Genomic DNA, 24,921 nt, shown 5'->3' with positions numbered 1-24,921 from the left:
AAAGCTACTTAGAGTGCTGTCTCAATTATACCCCGATCGCCGTAGGTCGAAGTTGAGGACTATCAAGTGTATAGGGAGGGGTAGGGGGAGGGTGGAAGGGAATTGTTGGGTGGCACGCGGATATCCGTGGGATGTTCAGACATGGAAATTGCTTTTACCCCGCGTTGTACTTGAAGTCCAACACCTAGTGTAAAAACGATCGTTCTAGATCTATTGTGACAGGGGAGGCTACCGCTCCTTTCACAGCAGACTCTGCACCCGAGTTGTTGGCCTTTAGGTCAACACCCGTGGTTTGTAGAATTCTGTTTGTGATGGGGTCTGGTGGTTTCCGATTGTCTGTATGTTCATGGAAACCTTCGGGTTTGCATAACAGTTTTTATAGGGCTAAGAAATTAGCCCTAACTCAATGACAAACCTGTTTGATTGCACTTCGCTTCCCGAGGTGATCGTTGTGTTTCGGCACACGGTTACATCTGGCGCTTGCGAGCAGGGATGGGACTCGGCATGATATGTTCAGGTAATGGCATAATATGACCACTGAACATTTTCGTGCTGTTCCCATTCTGCGAACTTGGGATGGACAGTCATTTCAAACGGGGGCGATTGTGACAGGGGAGGCTACCGCTCCTTTCACAGCAGACTCTGCACCCGTGGTTTGTAGAATTCTGTTTGTGATGGGGTCTGGTGGTTTCCGATTGTCTGTATGTTCATGGAAACCTTCGGGTTTGCATAACAGTTTTTATAGGGCTAAGAAATTAGCCCTAACTTTTTCAAACCTGTTTGATTCCACTTCGCTTCCCGAGGTGATCGTTGTGTTTCGGCACACGGTTACATATAGTCCAACATATTTCTGCCCCTTTTCCCGTTTAACCCCCAAACAACAACAACAGCAAGAGCGACGACGACGACGACAAAAAATGTTGGAACCAAATTGAAATCATTGCAAACAAGACACCAGCAAATGTCGGACACCTACATGATGGTTTTCAAGTTCCTCATTTTCTTACATGTCCCCATACAGCACTTTACTTATTGATCTTGTTATTTGGTTAGTTAATTTGTAATTAATGTTAAAGTTCCTAATTTGTTATCTAAATTTCGCCATAACGCATTTATTCATTCATTTATGAACTTATTTATGCATCATTTCTTTATTCGTCTATTTGTTTATTTTTTTAATTTCATTTATTTCGGCATGTAGGTATTTCGGTTGTAAGCAATTCAGTAATAATACAAAAACATCACCCATTATTAGAAAGGGAAAAATAATTGGAATGTCGGGTGCACATTCCAAGTTGATCCCTTTTTTAACTAAAAATAGCGCGCGTTATTACAAACAATGTTCTTGTACAAGCTTATAAAAATATAAAGCCCACATGTTAAAATACCTTAACAACTACAAAGTGGGAAATTACAACGACGGTCAACAGTCAGTTATATATTGCTTGCAAGCCTGTCCGCCCTGTGTCCAAGATATCCCCCATGCACTGGCATGGTCCTAAGAGGACACACTTATTACTCAACAGTAAATTTCAGTAAGCCTTTATAATTAGTCGGACTCTGTCATTAATAATATTTTGTATGTTTGTCATGAATGTCACAGAAAAAAACCCACAACACCCAAGATCACGGAAGCGTGATTAACCATTCAGTCAATTCAAGGGAATGCACGCTGAAAACGTCCGCTTTCATTTCACCTAAGAGGGGGAGGAAGGTGTTTTGTTAATTTTCTATCGCTGGTACTCGCACGTGTCCAAAGTGTGTGGGAAAAAGAAAAAGTAAAGGGATGTTTTGCGCAAACTGTAACATGACAGACAATTGATTACGGTCATCAAAGCAGACGAATTCTGTCTATCCCTGGCTTGAGGATTTGAGTGATTTATGGCCCGCAAGTGGGTGTCAAAAGGGGGTGGAGGGGGCCAGACAAAGGTCACCACGGCTGTGAACTGAGGCGAAGAGGGGGGGGGGGGGGGGGGAGGGAGGGTGAAAGGGGGAGTGAGTTTGGGTGGCAGAAATAAGAAGATAAAATTGTGCATTGATTGTTTCACAGTTGTGATGTTTTACTAATGTAGCGATGTGTAATTCTGGAATAAACATTGTGTCTGATGGTTGGTTTGCCGTAAGTTTTTTTTTGTGTGTGCTGTATTTGTTCTCTCTTTTTCTCTATTTTGTCTTATAATTATGTCTTTTTGTTTGTTTGTTTGTTTAACGCCCAGCCGACCACGAAGGGCCATATCAGGGCGGTGCTGCTTTGACATATAACGTGCGCCACACACAAGACAGAAGTCGCAGCACAGGCTTCATGTCTCACCCAGTCACATTATTCTGACACCGGACCAACCAGTCCTAGCACTAACCCCATAATGCCAAACGCCAGGCGGAGCAGCCACTAGATTGCCAATTTTAAAGTCTTAGGTATGACCCGGCCGGGGTTTGAACCCACGAGCTCCCGATCACGTCCCGGGGCGTACGTACCGCCTTACCACTAGGCCAACCGTGCCGGTCTTGTTATATGTCTGTAATGAACATTTTAAAATGAAGAGGAAAAACATGACCCACGATCCTCTTAACGAAACAGTACATTAAAAACCTGCGCACGCGCACACACACACACACAACTTTTCGAGAAAGCATTGGCTGCATCTTTTTTTTTTTTCTGGTGAGAGTACCCTAAGAAGAAATCCAACATGTGTTGTCCATATGATTTGCCCGTTCGGTTTCCTTTTGTTCTCATACGCGAGATGTCTCAAGAGGACCCATTTTGGCAAAGTTTAGAGGAGGGGGGGGGGGGGGGGGGGGGAGCATGTCCGTAATTTTATGATCCAAGTGGACAAGCGATCGACAAAAGCTCGACAAAAGACTGTCAAGTGCCGTAAATGAGTCGGGAAAGATCAAGATGCGATTTTTGACTTGTACTTCATTCCTCGTCTCGTCTCTCCTCAACAAAGGTCTAGCAACAAAGTTTGGGGGGTGTAATATCATAAGGAGTGACATAATATCACAAGCGAATATGAGGTAACGAGACAGAAGAATGAATAAAACAGCCGTTACTACGCTATCTGTGTTGTGGCTGGAAGAAAAAAGAAAAAGAAAGGATACCGTCCAACTAACACGAAGAAGAATGGGAAAAAATCTTAAATAAAGGGAGAGGTACAAAGGTTGCGATTTATTAATACTCCTCTTACAAGGACCTTAACATATAATCTCTTATTGCCCCCCCCCCCCCCCACTCCCGTACTCATGGAGAGTGGGTCCGGGGTCCTATCACGGTCGGGCTTGCTTGATCTTGCCCTTTTCTTTTCCTCCTTTTATTTTTTTTTTATATCATATTACCCCAGTCCTGTCCTTAAGAGGCTAACAATCTATGCCTGTAGGACGTTAATATATCTTGTAAGTTGCGATTCATCTCGGCTAGATATTATTCACGATTTTTGTAAACATCTTTATTTATTTCTTTATTTGGTGTTTAACGTCGTTTTCAACCACGAAGGTTATATCGCGACGGGAGAAGGGGGGAGATGCGATAGAGCCACTTGTCAATTGTTTCTTGTTCACAAAAGCACTAATCAAAAATTTGCTCCAGGGCCTTGCAACGTAGTACAATATATTACCTTACAAGGAGAATGCAAGTTTCCAGTACAAAGGACTTAACATTTCTTACATACTGCTTGACTAAAATCTTTACAAAAATTGACAATATTCTATACCAGAAACACTTAACAAGGGTAAAAGGAGAAACAAAATCCGTTAGTCGCCTCTTACGACATGCTGGGGAGCATCGGGTAAATTCTTTATCGTCCCAACCAATATGGGACTCCCCCTAACCCGCGGGGGGGTATTTGGAGACTTAAATGCCTCTGAATTATGAGCTATGAATTTAACACGCTAAAGTTCAAGATTACCTACTGACTACCAAACAGCCTGTCATGTGTGTCAGTGAGATACAGACATGTCGACTGACAAAACAACACTTAATTGTTGAACACTATGGCAACACGAAAGATTGAAACAAATAACTAATAAAAAGACTGAACGTCAACAAGACTTTTTTTTATTTTTTATTACACTATGATCAGTACAGAAAGAGAAAAAGCCTACCCAAATCACTAACTAACCTAAGAAAAGAAAAAACAAGCCGACTCAACTTATTCACTGAACACTAAATACTAAAACACATACGACAACAGCGGAGTAAGTTGGTCTAACGACCGGCCTAATACAAAAACACATACCCGTACCCAACTGCACATCCGTCCGTATACTATTCGCTGTCATTGCTTGCACTGATTCAACCATGGCTTACACACACAAAACTATACGTCCCATACTCACGACGAACTTGAAACCTGTCAACCGAGACCGTACTAATGCATCCCGTATTTCACGTGCATCCCCGAATCTCTGGACATAAGCGTGAACCGTGAGTCGGCACATTCGCAACCCGTTCATCATCTCAGTCCCGGCCTCACTTTGTAACACAACTGAAATGATTAATCATGCAGAATTATGCAAATCCACCAAAGATTTAGTCAACAATTATCGGAAGCAAAACATGTTTCACATATATATGGATTGTAACTTGATTATCCGATGGAAAGAACAATCAAGTTACACTGCATGACAGACACGAATGCTGAAAGTAACTGCTTCAAGATTTTTTTTTAAAGTTCTAATCTAAACGTGACCAAACAATTATTGCAACAAATTTCAAACCCAAATTAAAGCATTAATCCCCGTGTCGTTTCATTACAACTTTATATGCCAGTTAAGGCCGTTCACTTAAACTCAGGATCACCTTTTGGATTAAATATTTCTTTTACAGGGATCAGGTGACCGCCGCTCAAGTAAGGGTACCCTCAAAATCGACCAGACAAAAACGGAAGAGCCGAATGACAGTTCGTTAATAAAAACGAAAAGTTATATTCAAAGTTATGCCCGATGTTGCACTTCTTTATTTTCATAATAAGACTCATAAAATTGACACCCCTTTATTTGCAGTTAATTACTGTCGAACTTTAGCGTAATACATTCAGGCCAATTAAGCAGTTTTCTTCTCAAGCTAAGCCTTTAATTGTGCAGAAACAATGCTTTTTTGTTAGCAACAAAAGTCATTTTAGATACCATTCAAGTTACAGAATGAACTAGACAGATGCCTTTCATTTACATGGGGTTTAGAAGGAAAACGTCGGCACAGCCATTATGACAAAGGAAGGGAGAAAACTATTATGTAGGCATCGGTTTTCTCAAAAGAGAGACACCTAGATGGCAGTCCTTTTCCTCGATCAATGACCGAATTAATTAATTAATCATAATCTTGTTCAGCCTTTTTTTAAATTCATTTTTTATAGCTCAATCAGTCAATTAATTTAACGAGAAATATACTTTGGTCGTATTTTTGATCAATAATACGTCATTATATGCCATAACTTATTGTGAGCTCTGAATTTGCAACGCTAAAGTCCAACATTACCTAATCAGTAGCTCGTCGTTCACAGTATCTTCATAATATTTGGAGACTGAAAAGAAAAGAAATATATGTGGGAGTTACTTCAAAACATTTAGAACACTCGATCGAAAGGGGCACTGTAGATTATTTGCAGCAGGCAACATCATCATCCTGACCTCAGGTCAAAATGAGTTTGGCTCATTCTATCCCTGACAGGATGCCTTGGTTTTCCTTGTCTGGCGAGGAAATCGATTTTTTAACATATTTAGATCTTTTCGTAATGTGTTATGGATGTAAGGAGATTCGCGATCGTCGATAATGATTTTTCATGGTGTTGTGTAATTTTTAAATTACAAAGGAATTGATATAGGCTATGTAAGACAGTTTCAAGCGAGCTATTTTTCGCGGCTGTATTTACTGTGCAAACAACTCTAAATATGGCATAAGTGTCACGTGATAATCAACCGTTTGGTTTCGGCGCTCGCTGGAGCAGACGATTTTTTTGACAGTGATGCAACCATATATTACGGTCTCCTTCCGGCAGCAGTCCCAAAATTTCGACTTGTTTTGACATTAGAACGATGTCTTTATCATAACTGTGAAGAACAGAACGGAGATCACTGTCGAAGTCTACGGAACGCGGATCGTATCAACTGATGCATCAAATTGATGCATCCCAAACCAAGAATTTCAGATGCATCATTTTCACAATTTGATGCATCGTTTGGATGCATCAGAATTTTCGGGGTTTTTTGGAAAGTGCCGAGCAAAAAGCAAAATTTGAACCGGAATACGAAGCGAAATGAACTATTTCTATCAACTGATGCATCAAATTGATGCATCCAAAACCAAGAATTTGATGCATCATTTTCACAATTTGATGCATCAAAACATCGGAAAACGAAAGTTTGAGTCGAAGGTCAAGGGCGTCAAAACTTCGTGTGCACAGAAAACAAACCACAAACAAACAAAAAAATGCCTTAAAATGCATAATGCCGTGACTTTGACTTGTTCCTTATTTAATGGTATGTTGTACGTTTATTTTTGTTTTATCTAACCAATCTGTTTATATTCGTCAAAATGTCATTTCAAGTTTTTCCGTGCTCAGGCATTTCTTACGGAAATACCGGAAATGAATGATCTTTCGCATACATACAAAACCGAAAGTGATGCATCAAAACTTTATGCATCAAAATGATGCATCATTTTCCAAAAGGATGCATCATTTTCGTATCGGATGCATCAGTTTTGGAAAATGATGCATCCTTTTTGAAAATGATGCATCCTTTTGTGAAAATGATGCATCAAATTGTGAAAATGATGCATCACATCTTGGATGCATCAGTTGATACGATCCGCGTTCCGTAGAAGTCGGCCAACACATATGGGAGATAACTCTGTATGACGGCTTACTAGTGCCAAAACCTGCGCTTTGTTGGAATTCCAACAATGGCCGCCATTGTAGGAATTCCAACTTTGCGCTACGCGATTCTAGAAATGTACCGCGCGCATAGTGAGAATTCTGCTCTTTCTTAGAATGCGATGTAAAATGATAAGTCATGACGGCCCATGATAATCCTTGTGTTTTAAAGTGATCAATGCTTAGTCTTGAAAAAGCAGATGCATTGCCGTATAACGCACCAAACCAACCGAATTACAAAAAGCAAAAACACTTTTGATAACTTCGGCGGGCTGTAACAACACAGTTCAACGACTGACAATCCCATTCAACCAAAACGCACCAATTTTACGTAATTTTTAACGTTTCAGATCTTACATTTTACAACAAAAACACAACAAGAGTGTTCCGATATAACTTTTCACTGGTAACTATCGATTCAGTGTAATAATTCTTTACTCAGTCTTAACTGATTATATATTAAACTCACACAGTCTCTCTGGTCTCTTAATTAGCGCATAACCACTTCATGTCCCAAATAGAAACTTATTCTGGGGACACAAATAGAAACTTATACTCTCTGGGCTGCAGAGACAGCACTACGTACGCCCCTTTACTGAGTAAAGGGTCTTGTCACTGCATGGTAATCTAGGCTCTTGAAACGTAATGTGCAAGTCTGTGCGCTATATTGATGTGATTGATTGTTGCAAAATGTTGATTCAAATTAAAGATGATTTCAGCCTGTTGCATGTAACAAACTAACACTCTACTCTGAGAAAAAATAGATCGAGACAGCAGCAACTAGCTAGCTGCATGCGCTGAGTGTCACTGTAACCCAGGCGGGTTATCCAGATCCAGATCCAGAGAGAAGTGTTACACAGTGTACCCCCTCCCCCCCCCCCCCCCCCGATTCAAGACTTCCCCTGTATAAGACCTTGCTTTTTCATATACCTTATTCATGACCTGTGAAAAGGGTATAGGCCTACTTTTTGTGCCAGTCGAAGGGTTGCCATTTCTAGAACGAGGCAGCTCGTTTCCGGAAATGCGGCGCTTTCTGGGAAATCAAATGAGGTTTCGGGAAATCCCGATTATTCCAACTCTGCCCCGGATTCTTACTTTGCGCCCAACACAATCAAGTGCGATTACTGATAAGCTTACACAGTTCAGGCGCGATCGCGGCAGACTCCCTTATTTTTAAGGGAGGGAGAACTTGAGCTCCTGTCAGTCACTCCAGTACACGCGTTCGGAATGCAAGATATGCGTGTGCTCGATACAGTTAATTAAACACTTCCCTCGGCCTATGGGAACTTGACTCAGAGCCGAAGTCGCAGATCCTTTGCCCAGTCCCAAGGACTACTACTTTAGTAGTCCTTGCCCAGTCCATAAAACAAGAGGCACATACAATACGCGCACTTGACTTGACTTGGCACAGAGATATAGAATAGAATATTCTATATCTCTTTGGGTAGAAGAGACGAAATAGGTGAACAAGAATAATCAGATATGTAATAGTTTTACTGCATTTTAACAAACATTTAGTGTTAATGCTGCTACATTTAAATTAAAGCCATGGGTTTTTTTAAGGTGTGACGTCATTTTCTGTTTTTGTTTTTGTTTTTCTATCCGGGGTTGTAAGAATTTACATGACAAATACAGAAATGTGATCATGCAGGCGAGTTGCAATGATACAGGCAACACAGATTCCAGGCAGTTCGAGTTCATCATTGTCTGCTGTTGGTCTTTGAGCAGTCGCTGTTATTCAGAATAGTCCGGCGCCTGTGGGTGGACATGAATTGCGAAAGCTGTTCCGAGAAGGGTTTACAAATATTTATCAATTTTAAAAGGAATATAAAAAGGAAAAACATCAATGTATATACAAGTAAAGGCTGTAGTTATCTGTCTGTCGTGAAAAATGTCAATGCATTCAATGTTTTTCTTACACACTGGGTGTAAATCTTTCTTTCTTTATTTGGTGTTTAACGTCGTTTTCAACCGCTCACCTCCCACGTGCAAAACGCAGTGATATGCACACGCCAGAATAGCGCGGTAGTGTATTGTGCTAAGCAGGAAAGCGCGCTTTTCTGTATTCTTGTTAACTTTCTGAGCTTGTTTTGAATACAACCTATCATATCTATACGTTTTTGGAATCAGGAAACGATAAAGAATAAGATAAGATCATTTTTGGATCGATTTCTTAAATTTTAATCGTAAGACTAATTAATCTATTTTCGTTAATTGTGATCACATTTTAAGAGTAAACATGACATATGTATGTATTTTTAGATTCAGAATGTCATGAAGAATACGATGCAATCAATTTTAAATCTGTTTGCGAAAAATCGATTTTAATGACAACTTTAATGAGCAAACTCATTAATTAATTTGTAAGCCTCCAAGCTGAAATGCAATACCAAAGTCCGGGCGTCGTCGAAGATTACTTGACCAAAATTTCAACCAATTTGGTTTAAAAATGAGAGCGTGACAGTGCCGCCTCAACTTTTACGAAAAGCCGGATATGACGAAGAGCGGTTTAGTAGTTGCGCTGAGAAGGATAGCACGCTTTTCTGTACCTCTCTTCGTTTTAACTTTCTGAGCGTGTTTTTAATCCAAACATATCATATCTATATGTTTTTGGAATCAGGAACCGACAGGGAATAAGATGAAAGTGTTTTTAAATTGATTTCGGAAATTTAATTTTGATAATAATTTTTATATTTTTAATTTTCAGAGCTTGTTTTTAATCCAAATATAACATATTTATATGTTTTGGGAATCAGACAATGATGAAGAATAAGATAAACGTAAATTTGGATCGTTTTATACATTTTTATTTTTTTTTACAATTTTCAGATTTTTAATGACCAAAGTCATTAATTAATTTTTAAGCCACCAAGCTGAAATGCAATACCGAAGTCCGGGCTTCGTCGAAGATTACTTGACCAAAATGTCAACCAATTTGGTTTAAAAATGAGAGCGTGACAGTGCCGCCTCAACTTTCACGAAAAGCCGGATATGACGTCATAAAAGACATTTATCAAAAAAATGAAAAATATGTCTGGGGATATCATACTCAGGAGCTCTCATGTCAAATTTCATTAAATCGGTCCAGTAGTTTAGTCTGAATCGCTCTACACACACACACACAGACACACACAGACACACACAGACACACACACACACACACACACACACACACACACACACAGACAGACAGACACACACACACACACACCACGACCCTCGTCTCGATTCCCCCCTCTACGTTAAAACATTTAGTCAAAACTTGACTAAATGTAAAAACGGGTCTGGTTTGAGCAGTGACACAGGGAAATCTGTACATCAAACCTCTGCAGCATAGAGAAATTCTCTCCAGAGTCTTCGGAGTTGTCAGCGTTTGGAAACTTGATAGTCTGCTACCGACGGGGGGAAAGTTCTTGACCTGCAGCATGGCAGGTCAAAATAACACACTGGGACCGAAGCGGCGGTGGAGCTTAATTGATACCGACATGGTTACTGCACAAACGGCCAGCTAAGCCACACCTCCTTTTGGCGCGTGCTGTGACTGCGCCTAGACTGTACAGACAACCTCGCTTTGAAGCAGAGAAAACATGGCAGTCGTCTTGCGGAAAGATCATCGGGGTTTGAAGAAGAATCCCCACGAAGAAGTTAGGAAGGCGGCAATACAGGGTTTGCAACAGCAAGTCGTTGTATGATAAAGACGCCCAACTAATGAAAATTGAGGTAATTACGATTGTGTGTGTCAGTATTTTCAGCAGTGCGTTGTTTCAAGACTGGCCACAGGTGCGTTGCACGTTGTAAATGGCGGGATGTGTCGCATGCTTCGTGAAGTACAGAAAGTTCAAACTTCTAGTTCTACTCAAGAGAAATAGCAGAGGCTGGCTAATCGCTTCGGTTTTTCACCGCACTGAAGTTAATTGTTTAATTAATAGGGCATCACTTTGCTAACTCGGTAACTGTTATGTATTGTTAGCACTTCAAAGTTCAGTGTACTGTAAACTGTAAAGTGTGTGTAACGATTGTTCAGGGCAGTCATTGGTATGGTCATACTCAGTCATAGGCCATTGCAAACCTGGGAACCCATACGATTTTGCCGTATCGTGTACGCATGCTTGTCTAGAATACGATCAGTACGGTCAATGGAAAACAATACGACGAGAAAAAAATTCCTAGAATACTTTTCTTCACAAGTGCATCCCGAAGCTGATCTAGTATTTTGACAGTGACACATGATTACTTTGCTGTTTTTGTCAGTACTTAAACATTGAAAGAAGCATGTGCTTTAAATGTACTGGTAAACTTTGTTAATGCTGTGACGGACGTGTGTGAAGCATGTTTGAATCATGGATGTTCAAAATCAAATAGTGTGACTGAGTACACTCATTTTTCTGAAAATACACAAAGTTTGTTTAAGAATACGTACCCCTGTGCAAAACAGGGGTTCCCAGGTCTGCCATTGCATGATAAGTCCTTGTTTAGAACGCTGGGCCTTACCACTTGCACTTACAGTACACAATCTTCGGGAAATTACAGTATTTCAATTTTCATTTTCACTGAATAACTGAAGTATCCGATCTCTGATTTTTGTGTGTGCTGATGGTGTGAAGATCACATATAGAAACAGTCCCCAGTTTCCATAAGACGATAATTGGCAAGTGGGCCGAAGAACTGAGTACCGTTTCTTGGGCAATTCTCGTCGCGAAGAATGCTAGCATTAGTCAAGCGAAGGCTAGGTAGCTTTGGGGTTGCTCGCTACGGCTACGCGAGAAGAAATGGCAGTCGCACAGCTGCCAATCCGATTGGCTGTCCATTACTGTTTACCAACGGCAACCAGTGCAGACGATCATTTCCATTTTCAGTATCAACCAATGGTGTTTAATTCTCGCGTGGCTAATAATCAATATGTTTCATATACACTCCCACCTCCTCGCTCAGTGAGCATCTAGCCGCGAGCAAGTCTCGACTGAAGGAAACGCGTGTCAGTAGTCCAGTTTCGACAGCTAGTATTAGGGGCAATAAACATTAACACTAACAGTGAAGATTTAACTGAATTCTAAACTTTATTTGCAGACATGGGATTCTTCCGTAAATTTACGGAATTCTGTAAATTTGTAGGCTCCAGGGATCATTCTTGAGATTCGTGCAAATCCGCTGAGAAAATGTTGGGGTATATGTAGGTATAGACCCAAGTTTTTCGGCCGGTCCGCTGATCGCGACGCTCCATTCCATACTATTTTTGAACGGTTGGTTCCTAAAACGGTCAGACTGTTGCTGGTCGATCCGTATGGGAACGCGCTCTTTGGCTCCTACAGTCACCGTTTCAACGTAGCTATCGGGGATTAGTATAAGCATACCGTATGAGAATGATCCGGCGCCATTTTTACATCGCTTCGAGCCACCTGCCAAAATGATGAGGAAGCTAAAGCGAGACGAAACCGTTCTAGCCCGGGAAATTGACCAGCAGAAGTACAAGAAAAATCTCTGCAGATTCGACTGGCTCGATGAAGTTGTATCATTGAGCTGGAAATACGAGAAAGGCCAGAAGACAGATTCTGCTGTTGTCCCGCCTTCACCGGTTGCCGATAGGATGTATTGTGGTCCAGCTCTGCAGCGTTTTGAGCCTGTCACCAGCGAGTTTGTAAAAAAGGTGTGTTTAGGCGCTAGTCCGAAAACGTGCGAGCTTGACCCCATTCCGTCCTCTCTGCTGTGTGATTGTATTGATGACCTTCTTCCATATCTCACGTCATCAACGACTCTCTGACTTCCGGCTCATTCCCAGATGAATTCAAACCTGCAATAGTTAGGCCCCTCATCAAAAAACCTTCACTTGACAAGAATTCCTTGAAAAACTTTAGGCCCGTTTCGAACTTGTCATTCCTTTCAAAAATCACTGAAAAAATTGTCCTTTCACAACTTCTCACTCATCTAGAGCAAAACCACCTTCTCAACACCCATCAGTCCGCATACAGGAAAAACCATAGTACTGAGACAGCACTTCTGAAGATTGTAAACGACATCCTTCTTGGCTTTGACGAAAATCAGGTCTCCATTCTAACACTACTGGACTTGTCTAGCGCATTTGATACGATAGACCACGAAATTCTGCTCCACAGGCTTCAGCACTCCTTTGGTGTTCATGATCTGGCCCTTTCCTGGGTTCGTTCGTACCTTACTAACCGGACGCAGACCGTTTGTGTCAACGGCATCAAATCTCAACCTTCAGCTCTCCAGTACGGTGTCCCGCAAGGGTCCGTGCTTGGCCCCATACTTTTCGTTCTATATGCCTCCCCTGTGTCCGATGTTATCAGTCGCCATGCGTTGTCGCACGAGAGTTTCGCTGATGATACACAGCTTCATCAGTCTGCCCCTCTTGCTGAAGTTGACGATCTGGTATCTCGGACACAGGATTGCATTGCGGACCTCAGTGATTGGATGTCTTTAAACAAACTCCAGTTAAATAGTGACAAAACCGAAGTTATGCTGGCCTGTCCCAAGAAATTTCTCAATCACCCTTCTCTTCCTGCCTCTCTCACTGTCAACGAACTACTTATCTCTTTCTCTCCGTCTGTCCGCAGCCTTGGCGTCACTCTCGATCCAACTCTCTCTTTCCAAAAAACATCTCTAACATCTGCAAGTCCGCCTATCTAGAGCTGCGCAAGATTAGTTCAGTCCGTCACTACCTCACCACTGATGCAACCACAAGTCTGCCCCTCTTGCTGAAGTTGACGATCTGGTTTCTCGGACACAGGATTGCATTGCGGACCTCAGTGATTGGATGTCTTTAAACAAACTCCAGTTAAATAGTGACAAAACCGAAGTTATGCTGGCCTGTCCCAAGAAATTTCTCAATCACCCTTCTCTTCCTGCCTCTCTCACTGTCAACGAACTACCTATCTCTTTCTCTCCGTCTGTCCGCAGCCTTGGCGTCACTCTCGATCCAACTCTCTCTTTCCAAAACACATCTCTAACATCTGCAAGTCCGCCTATCTAGAGCTGCGCAAGATTAGTTCAGTCCGTCACTACCTCACCACTGATGCAACGTTAGTGTGTTCTTTAGTCCTCTCAAAGATAGATTATTGCAATTCTCTTCTGGCCGGTCTCCCTAAGTACCTTTTAGATAGACTTCAAAGGATCCAAAATAACGCTGCCCGCCTGGTCTTCAAATCTTCCAAGTATGAACACGCCACACCCCTTCTTCACTCTCTACACTGGCTGCCTATCACTAAAAGGATCGAATACAAACTCTCCTCTCTTTCTTTTGCCGTCGTTTCTGGTTCTGCCCCAGAATACTTCTCAGAACTCCTCAATCTCTACACCCCCTCTCGTCAGCTTCGCTCCGCCGCCGACACTCGACTCTTCCGACTCCCCACAGTGCAAACAAAGACATGTGGCGAGAGGTCCTTCGCCTATCAAGCCCCTGTGACCTGGAATAGATTACCTCTGCCTCTCAGACACACAGATTCTTTCACTACATTCAAGACAAATCTCAAAACACACCTCTTTCAGCGCAAGTGATTTCCCCTCCAGCATCTCCCCACCCACCCCATCCCGCCCCACCTCACCCCCTACCTAGTGCCTAAAATAACGTGTATATATATTTTCTGCGCTTTGTGTCAGCACTGTTTGTGTGTGTGTAAATAGTATTGTTGACACGTTTTTATACAGAAGCCTATTGTGGTTCTTGTGCCTAGGCTGTGTATTGGATTGTCATTGTATGCCTGCATTATTAGTTGTCAGTAATTATTACATGTGCTGATTGTTCTCTTTGCCTGCGCGCGTATAGTATGTTGGTTATGTTTGGTCATAGTATGTTTGTTTATGTTTGGTCGTTATCTTTGCCTGTGCGTATATTGTATGTTTGGTCGTTTTCTTTGCCTGTGCATGTATAGTTTGTTGGTTATGTTTGGTCGGTTTCTTTGCCTGTGCGTGTATAGTATGCTTGGTCGATGTATGTATTGTAAAGCGCTAAGAGTAGACATTTTTGAGTCACTTGAGAAAATGTGACTCTATGTAATCGGTCAGTGTTAGTCTGTCCGGCCGGCCGGCCGTCCGTAGACACCACCTTAACGTTGGACTTTTCTCGGAAACTATCAAAGCGATCGGGCTCATATTTTGTTTAGTCGTGACCTCCAATGACCTCTACACTTTAACGATGGTTTCGTTGACCTTTGACCTTTTTCAAGGTCACAGGTCAGCGTCAAAGGAAAAATTAGACATTTTATATCTTTGACAAAGTATCTCGGAAACTATCAAAGCGATCGGGCTCATATTTTGTTTAGTCGTGACCTCCAATGACCTCTACACTTTAACGATGGTTTCGTTGACCTTTGACCTTTTTCAAGGTCACAGGTCAGCGTCAAAGGAAAAATTAGACATTTTATATCTTTGACAAAGTTCATCGGATGTGATTGAAACTTTGTAGGATTATTCTTTACATCAAAGTATTTACATCTGTAGCCTTTTACGAACGTTATCAGAAAAACAAGGGAGATAACTAGCCTTTTCTGTTCGGCAACACACAACTTAACGTTGGGCTTTTCTCGGAAACTATAAAAGTGACCGGGCTCAAATTTTATGTGAACGTGACTCATTGTGTTGTGAATAGCAATTTCTTCCTGTCCATCTGATGCCTCATATAATATTCAGAACTGCGAAAGTGACTCGATCGAGCGTTTGCTCTTCTTGTTCTAGAATAGCGCTATAAAAGTTTGCATTATTATTATTATTAAGACACAAGACGTGAAACTGAAAGTTGGCGATGCTTTTGCTAAAATCAACTTGCCGGGAAAAGCTCAGTGCACTTTGTGCAACGATGTTAATGTTATCAACTACGGCTCCAATGGAAAGACTGCCCTCAAAAGCCACTTGAAAAGCAACAAGCACCTGACTATCCTGAAAACCCAGTCGGGTAATCAGTCACTGGGGTCGTTTGGCACCGACAAGGTAAAAACATTGAAACCACACCGTCACATGCCACCACCACCCCCCCCCCTCACCCCCCGCCTCTCTCTCTCTCTCTCTCTCTCTCTCTCTCTCTCTCTCTCTCTCTCTCTCTCTCTCTCTCTCTCTCTCTCTCTTTCTCCTCCTTATTTTGAGTCTTAGCGTAAAATTAATTTGAGAAACATGGGAAGGAAGAGGGGGGGGGGGGGGGGGGGGGGGGGGGGGGGCTATGATTAAGCTGAAATATGCATTTCAGGGCCATTTTTGTGTGTCTAAAACACTAAAAACCTTCAGCTTCTCGGGGCTTCGCCCCCAGACCCCGACCAGGGGCATCGCCCCTGGACCCTACTGGGGGCCTTCTGCGGCCCCCAGACCACCACCTTCTTTTTCCTTAATTATCACTTTTTCTGAATCCCATGTCTGATTTGGAATACGGCCCCAAAAAAAGTCTGTTTACGGTATCCCGACCGAACCTAATTTTTCGCGCGACCCTAAACTTTTTTTGGCATTTGGGAGAAAAAAAAGTCTTTGTTTTTTGGCAAAATAACTTAAAAATATGTTTTTGGGGAGGAAAAAAAATTCCCGACCTACCGACCCTATTTTTTTGCCTATGTTACCGTAAACAGACTATTTTTTGTGTTGTTGCCTAAACAAAACGAACAGAAGCAATTCATGCTCCTTTCTTTATTAGTCAAAACAAATGACATGCAATTGCAAGGAAACCACACAGATTAATCAATCAATCAATGACGCTTATATCGCGCATATTCCGTGGGTACAGTTCTAGGCGCTCTGCAGTGATGCCGTGTGAGATGAAATTTTATACGGCCAGTAATTGCAGCCATTTCGGCGCATATTTACCTTTCACGGCCTATTATTCCAAGTCACACGGGTATAGGTAGACAATTATTAACTGTGCCTAAGCAATTTTGCCAGGAAAGACCCTTTTGTCAATCGTGGGATCTTTAACGTGCACACCCAATGTAGTGTACATGGGGGGGGAGTTCGGACACCGAAGAGAGTCTGCACACAAAGTTGACTCTGAAATAAATTTCCGCCGAACCTGGGATCGAACTCACGCTGACAGCGGCCAACTGAATACAAATCCAGCGCGCTACCAACTGAGCTATATCCCCTGCAGATTACACAGTGGAACCCCTCAATTTAGGATCCCCTCTCCCCCCTCCATCCACGCTCGCACCCTTCCCCCTCCGCCCTAGCTTCTCTCTTGTTTTAACTTTATGACCTGTATAAATTTACCTTACTTTTTTTCATTAAGACCTGATTTTTTTCTTTTAAGTTTTTCAGAGATCTTAAAAGGTGCTGGTTCTCCTGTATATGGCTCAAAGTCAAATTAGTTTTTGACTCACATGCGAAGCAAAAGTGAGTCTATGTACTCACCCGAGTCGTCCGGCCGTCCGTCCATCCGGAAAACTTTAACGTTGGATATTTCTTGGACACTATTCAGTCTATCAGTACCAAATTTGGCAAGATGGTGTATGATGACAAGGCCCCAAAAAACATACATAGCATCTTGACCTTGCTTCAAGGTCAAGGTCGCAGGGGCCATAAATGTTGTCTAAAAAACAGCTATTTTTCCCATTTTCTCTGAAGTTTTTGAGATTTAATACCTCACCTATATATGATATATAGGGCAAAGTAAGCCCCATCTTTTGATACCAGTTTGGTTTACCTTGCTTCAAGGTCAAGGTCACAGGAGCTCTTCAAAGTTGGATTGTATACATATTTTGAAGTGACCTTGACCCTGAACTATGGAAGATAACTGTTTCAAACTTAAAAATTATGTGGGGCACATGTTATGCTTTCATCATGAGACACATTTGGTCACATATGATCAAGGTCAAGGTCACTTTGACCCTTATGAAATGTGACCAAAATAAGGTAGTGAACCGCTAAAAGTGACCATATCTCATGGTAGAAAGAGCCAATAAGCACCATTGTACTTCCTATGTCTTGAATTAACAGCTTTGTGTTGCATGACCTTGAGTCAAGGTCACATGTATTTTGGTAGGAAAAATGTGTAAAGCAGTTCTTAGTGTATGTCATTGCTAGGTTTAGTTATTTGACCTTGACCCTGAAGGTCAAGGTCATGTAAAGGTCGAGGTCAAGCATGTGAGTCGTATGGGCTTTGCCCTTCTTGTTATATTTAGTCAAGTTTTGACTAAATATTTTAACATCGAGGGGGAATCGAAACGAGGGTCGTGGTGTATGTGCGTGTGTGTGTGTGTGTGTGTCTGTGTGTGTGTGTAGAGCGATTCAGACTAAACTACTGGACCGATCTTTATGAAATTTGACATGAGAGTTCCTGGGTATGAAATCCCCATACGTTTTTTTCATTTTTTTGATAAATGTCTTTGATGACGTCATATCCGGCTTTTCGTGAAAGTTGAGGCGGCACTGTCACGCCCTCATTTTTCAACCAAATTGGTTGAAATTTTGGTCAAGTAATCTTCGACGAAGCCCGGACTTCGGTATTGCATTTCAGCTTGGTGGCTTAAAAATTAATTAATGACTTTGGTCATTAAAAATCTGAAAATTGTAAAAAAAATTAAAAATTTATAAAACGATTCAAATTTACGTTTATCTTATTCGCCATCATTTTCTGATTCCAAAAACATATAAATATGTTATATTCGGATTAAAAACAAGCTCTGAAAATTAAATATATAAAAATTATTATCAAAATTAAATTGTCCAAATCAATTTAAAAACACTTTCATCTTATTCCTTGTCGGTTCCTGATTCCAAAAACATATAGATATGATATGTTTGGATTAAAAACACGCTCAGAAAGTTAAAACAAAGAGAGGTACAGAAAAGCGTGCTATTCTTCTTAGCGCAACTACTACCCCGCTCTTCTTGTCAATTTCACTGCCTTTGCCATGAGCGGTGGACTGACGATGCTACGAGTATACGGTCTTGCTGAAAAATGGCATTGCGTTCAGTTTCATTCTGTGAGTTCGACAGCTACTTGACTAAATATTGTATTTTCGCCTTACGCGACTTGTTCTTTTTTGTTAAGGACTCATGCGGAAATGCGAGTACATAGCGAAGATGCGAGTATAAATTAGTTAGAGAAACTTAAACCTGTCTAACGAACTCCCCCCCCCCCCCCCCCCCCCCCCCCCCAAACAGACCAACCAAAAGCGGTAAGACGGGTGGTTGCTAGGGAAAGGTAGATAATAGAAGAAAGACTTGTCTGGGTTCCTTGGGATTGTTGTTTAATGTTTGTGGACAGGTGGTCGTGTTCGAGAGGTGCATGGTTGCAAGTGCAGGTTTGATTATGACACAGTGATTTTAATTGTTTCAGCTCCTTGCTCATACCATGCAGCTTCTCTTTTGATGTGGGCGACGATGCTGCACAAGTCACACAGACGGAGGTTGGCTGCTTCAACTGTCTACCATGTTGGATGGTGAGGTATTGTGCAAAACTTTCAGCCAGTTTTACAGGGGCTCACATCCATGAGAGGTGGCATAGGACAAATGTCCTGGACAATGCAAAAGTGATGACATTTTTTCTGAACAAAAATAAATCAATAGGACTTTTTTTTCTGGCACCAATTTTTGTTTTGGCGGCATGTTGCTTTTTCGGAGAAGAAAAACACGAATGGAGGCAACTGTCAAGCAACTTGGAGCATTCAGAGTTGTGACCCTTGGAAACTCTTCTCTATAAAAAGCACATAAAGTCTCCCCAAGTTTTGTCTGCTTGGAGAGACAGATCGCTTTGCAAAACATCCATAAAATAGCGAATCAAACTACTGTAAATTGGAAAGTACTGACAATGTCCGGATCATATAAAAGCATAATCGGACAATGACCACTTTGTGACAAAAACAAGAGGACATGTGTCTTGCATGAAAAATGTATAGGACATTTGGAAAAAATATCCGTCGATGTCCGACATGGATGTGAGCCCCTGGTTTTACAGATTAGATATGATTGTGAATTATGAGCCAGTGCCAACATTTTCACAGCAAGAGAAATGTGTCTCTTTTGTAAATCATCGGTGAAATCGTGGGACCTCGTAAGTGACTTTGCGCCAAGAGTCACTTACAAGGTCCCATGATTTCACGGACAAAATATTCTTTTTCTTAATTGTCAAACTCTGGATATAATCTTGTCGGGTTTGTTAGGGTTGTGAGAGAGTGAGTACTCCTGCTTTTAGTGAGGCAAGCTAAGTTCCACTATCGCTCCTTGTTTCAGACATGCTTAAAAGTGACTGGCCTACAATTATGCTTTTGATTGTTGTCTTTGTGTTATGTCTTATGAGTAATGCTATGTGGTGCCAAAAGACACATTTCCATGTTTAATGTACAATGAAAACGGACAATAAAGTATTCTTATCTTATATTATAATGACAGGTGGAAAAGTTTACCTCGGAACGGAAGAGTTCTTATTCACATGACTCGTTCACAACCCAAGCAAACTGAACAGAATTTGTTTCCCAAATGTTCGTCTATTACTATTAAGTAACCTTTTGACAACCCAAAGTCTGACAACATGTCTGCATCTCTCACATGATTGGGAATTTTAGCTTCAGACTTCTTGTAATCCCCCGATATCACAGGACTTTTCTACCGACCAATTTTGAAAGGGTTATTTTTGCAAACGAACAAGTAAACGATGAGTTCATTTGAACTACACAGTAAGGATGATGTGGGTTGTATGAAACTATCAGGGCCTGGCATTGTAAGCCGTTCGGCGTACTTTACGCCGAAGTAACATCTCCAGTACGCGGAACTCGATTTGGTGTACGCCGAAATGCAAAAACCTGTTATTCCCAAACGGTAAACCCAAACAGTCCCAGCTTTTGTTTTGTGCGCCGTTCATTTCAATTCTCAATCGGTTTGACAGTTTGCTTGAGCATGCACTTCCTCTGGCATCGAGCGAGCATGCTTTGTGCCGGTGTTTTGTGGCTCTAGACTTGAAATAATGTCTCGAAGCGACATTGTTGAACGTGGTCAGCCATTCAGTGACAAAGAATCCAGGTATTCCTGGAAGTGGGAATGGCTGGATTTCGTTCCGAAGGCGGAAGGCAAGTCAGAAAAAGTAATGTGCCGATATGGACCCCCGCCTTTGTAAGCTGAACTCACTTTTTCCAATGCTAGGCCCTGAACTATAGAAAGTCCTCATACTTGAACATTTTTATTATCACTGTGTTCTTCTTGCTACGATTAACAATTTCTTCCTATCTTTAACAAGTATGTATTTTTCCTTTCTGTTAAATAACAGTCTCTCCTGACGGACCACATCGGTGCCGCAGCAAGTCACGATGCCACCACACTGTCCAGTACCGTCTGCGGCACTGGGAATTTGTTGGGGTACAGCTGCAGAAAAAGGGAAAATGTAAGCTACAATATGATGGACAACACTTCTAACAGTGAATTTATCTTCAAGTTACTGGATGTCCCCAGTTTTAGAGCCTTTTTTACAGTGATAGACCTGATTGTATAATATAGTTTTTAAGAATGGAGCTTGCCATATGAACTGAGAAAAGAAACATACTTGCATCGGTCTCGAATAGCACTATCAGCTGAAGAGCCGATAAAAAACCCACCTAACTAACAACTAGATATCCCGAATGCTGAAACGCTATTATGTACTATTTTCTTCGGTATGTGGTCCAGTGAGGTTACACTAAAACTATTGAGCATATGGAGATGAGAGTGTCTCATATTCATGTGACCCACTCCCACAAAAAGATATAATGAAGTGTTATTTTTGACATTAAAGACTAAATTTGGGGGTAATTTTTCTTTAATGTAGCCTTAAAAAATAACTAAGTGAAAACAAATTCTGTACAAAATGCACCATTGGAGTTCTGTAGTCTTTAGTCCCAGTATTCACAGTAATGTAGATCTTCTGCCTTTTTTACGAAGTAGGTACATGCATACCGGAAGACGACCATATTATAAAAACCTGTGTAAAACTGTACTGCAGTGTTGTTTGTCAGAAGAGAATTGACAGAAAAAGATCCACTCCGTATGTTCTCCTACAGCTTCATACTGTCTTTCTTCAGGTCTACTGAGCTGCTACGCTTTCCGCGTATCATGCTACGTTTTAAGAGCAATTGCTACGCCAAGCTAAGGATTGCTACGCTTAAACAGATAATGACAAGCAAGCAACAGTTTCCTCTTTTTGCGAGTCCTGGTACTGATTTCTGCCTTCCACTCCGAGTGGCTGTCACAAAATGGGTCATAATACATCGTCTACACTGAAAGGTGGTACTGCAGATACTCTCTAAACAGCATTTTATGTTCCAGCATTCCCTGAAACTTTATTAAAAATGTCTATTCTTGTGCAAGAAGGCATTCAGGCGGATGTGGGAATATATTTTAGAAAATGCTACTCTGACACCATTTGCTATGCTGAAAATTTCAAATCATTCTAAATTGCTACTCTCGAGGCTTTACCAGACCTGGGAACCCATACGATTTCGCCGTATTTTGTACGCATGATTGTCAAGAATACGATCAGTACGTTCAGTGGGAACAAAATACGACAAGAAAAATACCAAGGCTACTTTTCTTAACAAGCGCATCCCGAGGCCGATCCTGTATTTTGACACATGATTAGTTGTTGTCAGTTAACATTGAAAGACGAATTCGTTTTACATGTATTTGTAAACTTAATTAACGGTGCGACAGACGTGTGTGAAGCATGTTTGAATCATGGGTGTTCAAATGCGGTGTGATCAAGTACCTATTACAAACATTGACTATATTCTATACAAGAACCACTCAACAAGGGTAAAAGGAGAAACAGAATCCGTTAGTCGCCTCTTACGACAAGCGGGGGGCAGAGAAATAAGGATGTGGAAAAGACTTGGTAAGTGAAATAAAGGTGATGGATCCAGTCAGGTAGAAATAAGACAACAAGAAAAGAATTGGAAAACTGCAGGGAATAGTAGGGAGAGTTTTCTTGGAAGGAAATATAGGTGAAAGGACTGGTAAGGCAGAAATAAGACAAAAGAAGAGAAGTAAAGGGGTGGGGTAGCTCTATGGAAACACTCCCGCCGCGTGAAGGCGACCCCATGGGAGCAGGAAACCACTGTGCCAATGTGTTAGCAATTTATCATTATTGTATCCCTGAAAACATTGGTGCAATAACAATTAATACACAGATTTCAGTATATTCGAGAGAACTTATACATTATATAATTCACATAGTTTTATATCTAATATAAATTTAGCACACACAAAAACCCAGCTGGCAAAAATGTACCGAAGCTTGAGATTCAGATCTGGCTGAATATACAGGCTTCCCTGCCCAGAGAGTTTCAGGACGGCATCTGGTGTCCACTGGTGTGAGCTGGACACAGCTGGGATTTCCAGTTTTTTGCACCCTTTTGGCACACTGCAAAATATTTAAGTTTGAACTGTAGAAGACATTGGTAGGTGAAAGCAGTTAATCGTACTACAGCTGAAATATCTCAACTTTTTTTATCTTTGACTAACACTAATAATTATCAGAGATTGCACTAGGATTTTTCGCAACCAGTGGTCATGCATTCATGAACGTCACTGTTGTGTTACGCACTTGGTTTTTGAGGGTCACAGTTCAGTTCCTTTTCGTATTTATTGGCACGATTGTACAGGGAAATCAAACATTTCAGATGATATTGTGAATCTGTAGCAATCATATCTCCAGCAGCAAGCTTTTTAAGCAAGTCCTTGTCTTGAAGAAGGTTAGCTGCATGTCTCACCTTATAGTCCAGTCCAAATGTTGCTGCGCTGTACAACTTGCCAGAGCTCTCATTACAAAAGAAACAACTATCTTTGGAAGACGCCGGAGTGCCAGCAGATCGTCTTGTTTTGGCTGAGCTGCAGGTGGCTGCTCTGTCCTCTGCCTGCCGTTTCTCAGCTTTCTTTTGAAGTCTTTCCAAACTTCGCTTGTCCATTTTTTCTCTGCAAGACTTATGCCACGATGCACTATTTTTCTGAACAGTCTCTTTAATCCCAGATCCATCATCTAGTTGAGATACCCCCACAGTTACAGGAAGGTCAAAACCGCATGCAAGAAACTGTGGGACATTTTCAGCAAACAAAGTGTATCCCTCGCCACGCCTTAACCACTGCTGGGCAGTTCAGATGTTCTGTTGTCTTGTTCTGACAGAAAATGCATCGACTCCAGTCAACAACAGGTGACTGTGAAGTTGAGGGTTCTCAAAATGAATCAACATCTTTGTAGTCTTTTGCCAGAAAAAAAGTTAACGTAACTTAATAGTTTTTCTCAAATATGGTGTAAGCCTTTTCTGAGAGTAAAAGGGTCTTTTGACAAACAAGCAAATAAACAAAAATATATATACAAGATTTTTTTATCAAACGCACTCCGTTTATAGAAGACAGAACTGCTCCTAAAAACAGAAAAACAAAAATAAATAAATAAACAATGAAAGACGAACGTTGACACTGAAAGCCGTAGGATCTGGGAAGCAAAACTGTTTTTTCAGTATAATATGTTATCCTTACCAAAAAACCGAAGCTGTTTTGTGACCTTGCTCTCTTCTCAATATGTCAAAAGTCGCGTACCATACTTTTTCACTCGGCGACATGGGTTCGGCAGTCCAGCGGTGTACGCGACGGCAAAGCACGCGCTCGAATCGCGACAGAATATCGCTACACTGCTCTGTTTTTCCATTCTAACCTTGCTTTGGTAGGAGTCGTGTGTGTTATCCACACAACAGCTGACTGATGAGTGACATTTCCCTACATGAGCGTTGTAATGACGTGTCAAATCATGGGATGGGTCTGCTCTCAAAAACCAAAACATTGGCGGCAGAAAACGGAAGTGGCCCGCCACATTGATGGTCAACCATCTGTGCCGCAACTTCATCGCGTGTTTTTTAAGGGTGGATTACACCCAAAGTAGGACTCTACAAGGTGGCTGCTACAAGTTTTTATACCAAACTAAGTACACTTTATCGTTTTTTCAAAAAAAATACATTGCTATAACCGCTCTGATATGGCCCTTCGTGGTCGGCTGGGCGTTAAGCAAACAAACAAACAAACAAACATTGCTATAAAGAATGTCATACTGAATGTAAGGAACAGATTGACTAAATAGCCCAGGTTCGTCATTATGCGAGGAACCTCC

The 24,921-nt window shown here is 41.4% G+C and overlaps 1 protein-coding gene across 2 annotated transcripts in view; it reads left to right on the top strand.

Annotated features, from left to right (window-relative positions):
* Positions 1-10,427: 10,427 nt before the first annotated feature.
* LOC138947535 (uncharacterized) overlaps positions 10,428-24,921 on the top strand; it is a 118,531-nt gene continuing 104,037 nt past the window's right edge. The window contains exons 1-3 of one of the 2 annotated variants that reach the window (XM_070319027.1): positions 10,428-10,586; positions 19,135-19,237; positions 21,058-21,171. In XM_070319027.1, coding sequence (XP_070175128.1) covers positions 21,098-21,171 — 74 coding nt within the window. In that variant the 5' untranslated portion in view covers positions 10,428-10,586; positions 19,135-19,237; positions 21,058-21,097. Of the gene's footprint in view, positions 10,587-19,134; positions 19,243-21,057; positions 21,172-24,921 lie in introns of both variants that reach the window. The other variant, XM_070319026.1, reaches the window with a different exon arrangement.

This window comes from Littorina saxatilis, linkage group LG14 (assembly GCF_037325665.1).
Source record: "Littorina saxatilis isolate snail1 linkage group LG14, US_GU_Lsax_2.0, whole genome shotgun sequence".
NCBI classification, from domain to species: Eukaryota; Metazoa; Mollusca; class Gastropoda; order Littorinimorpha; family Littorinidae; genus Littorina; species Littorina saxatilis.
This window is presented reverse-complemented; position numbering and strand designations above follow the sequence as displayed.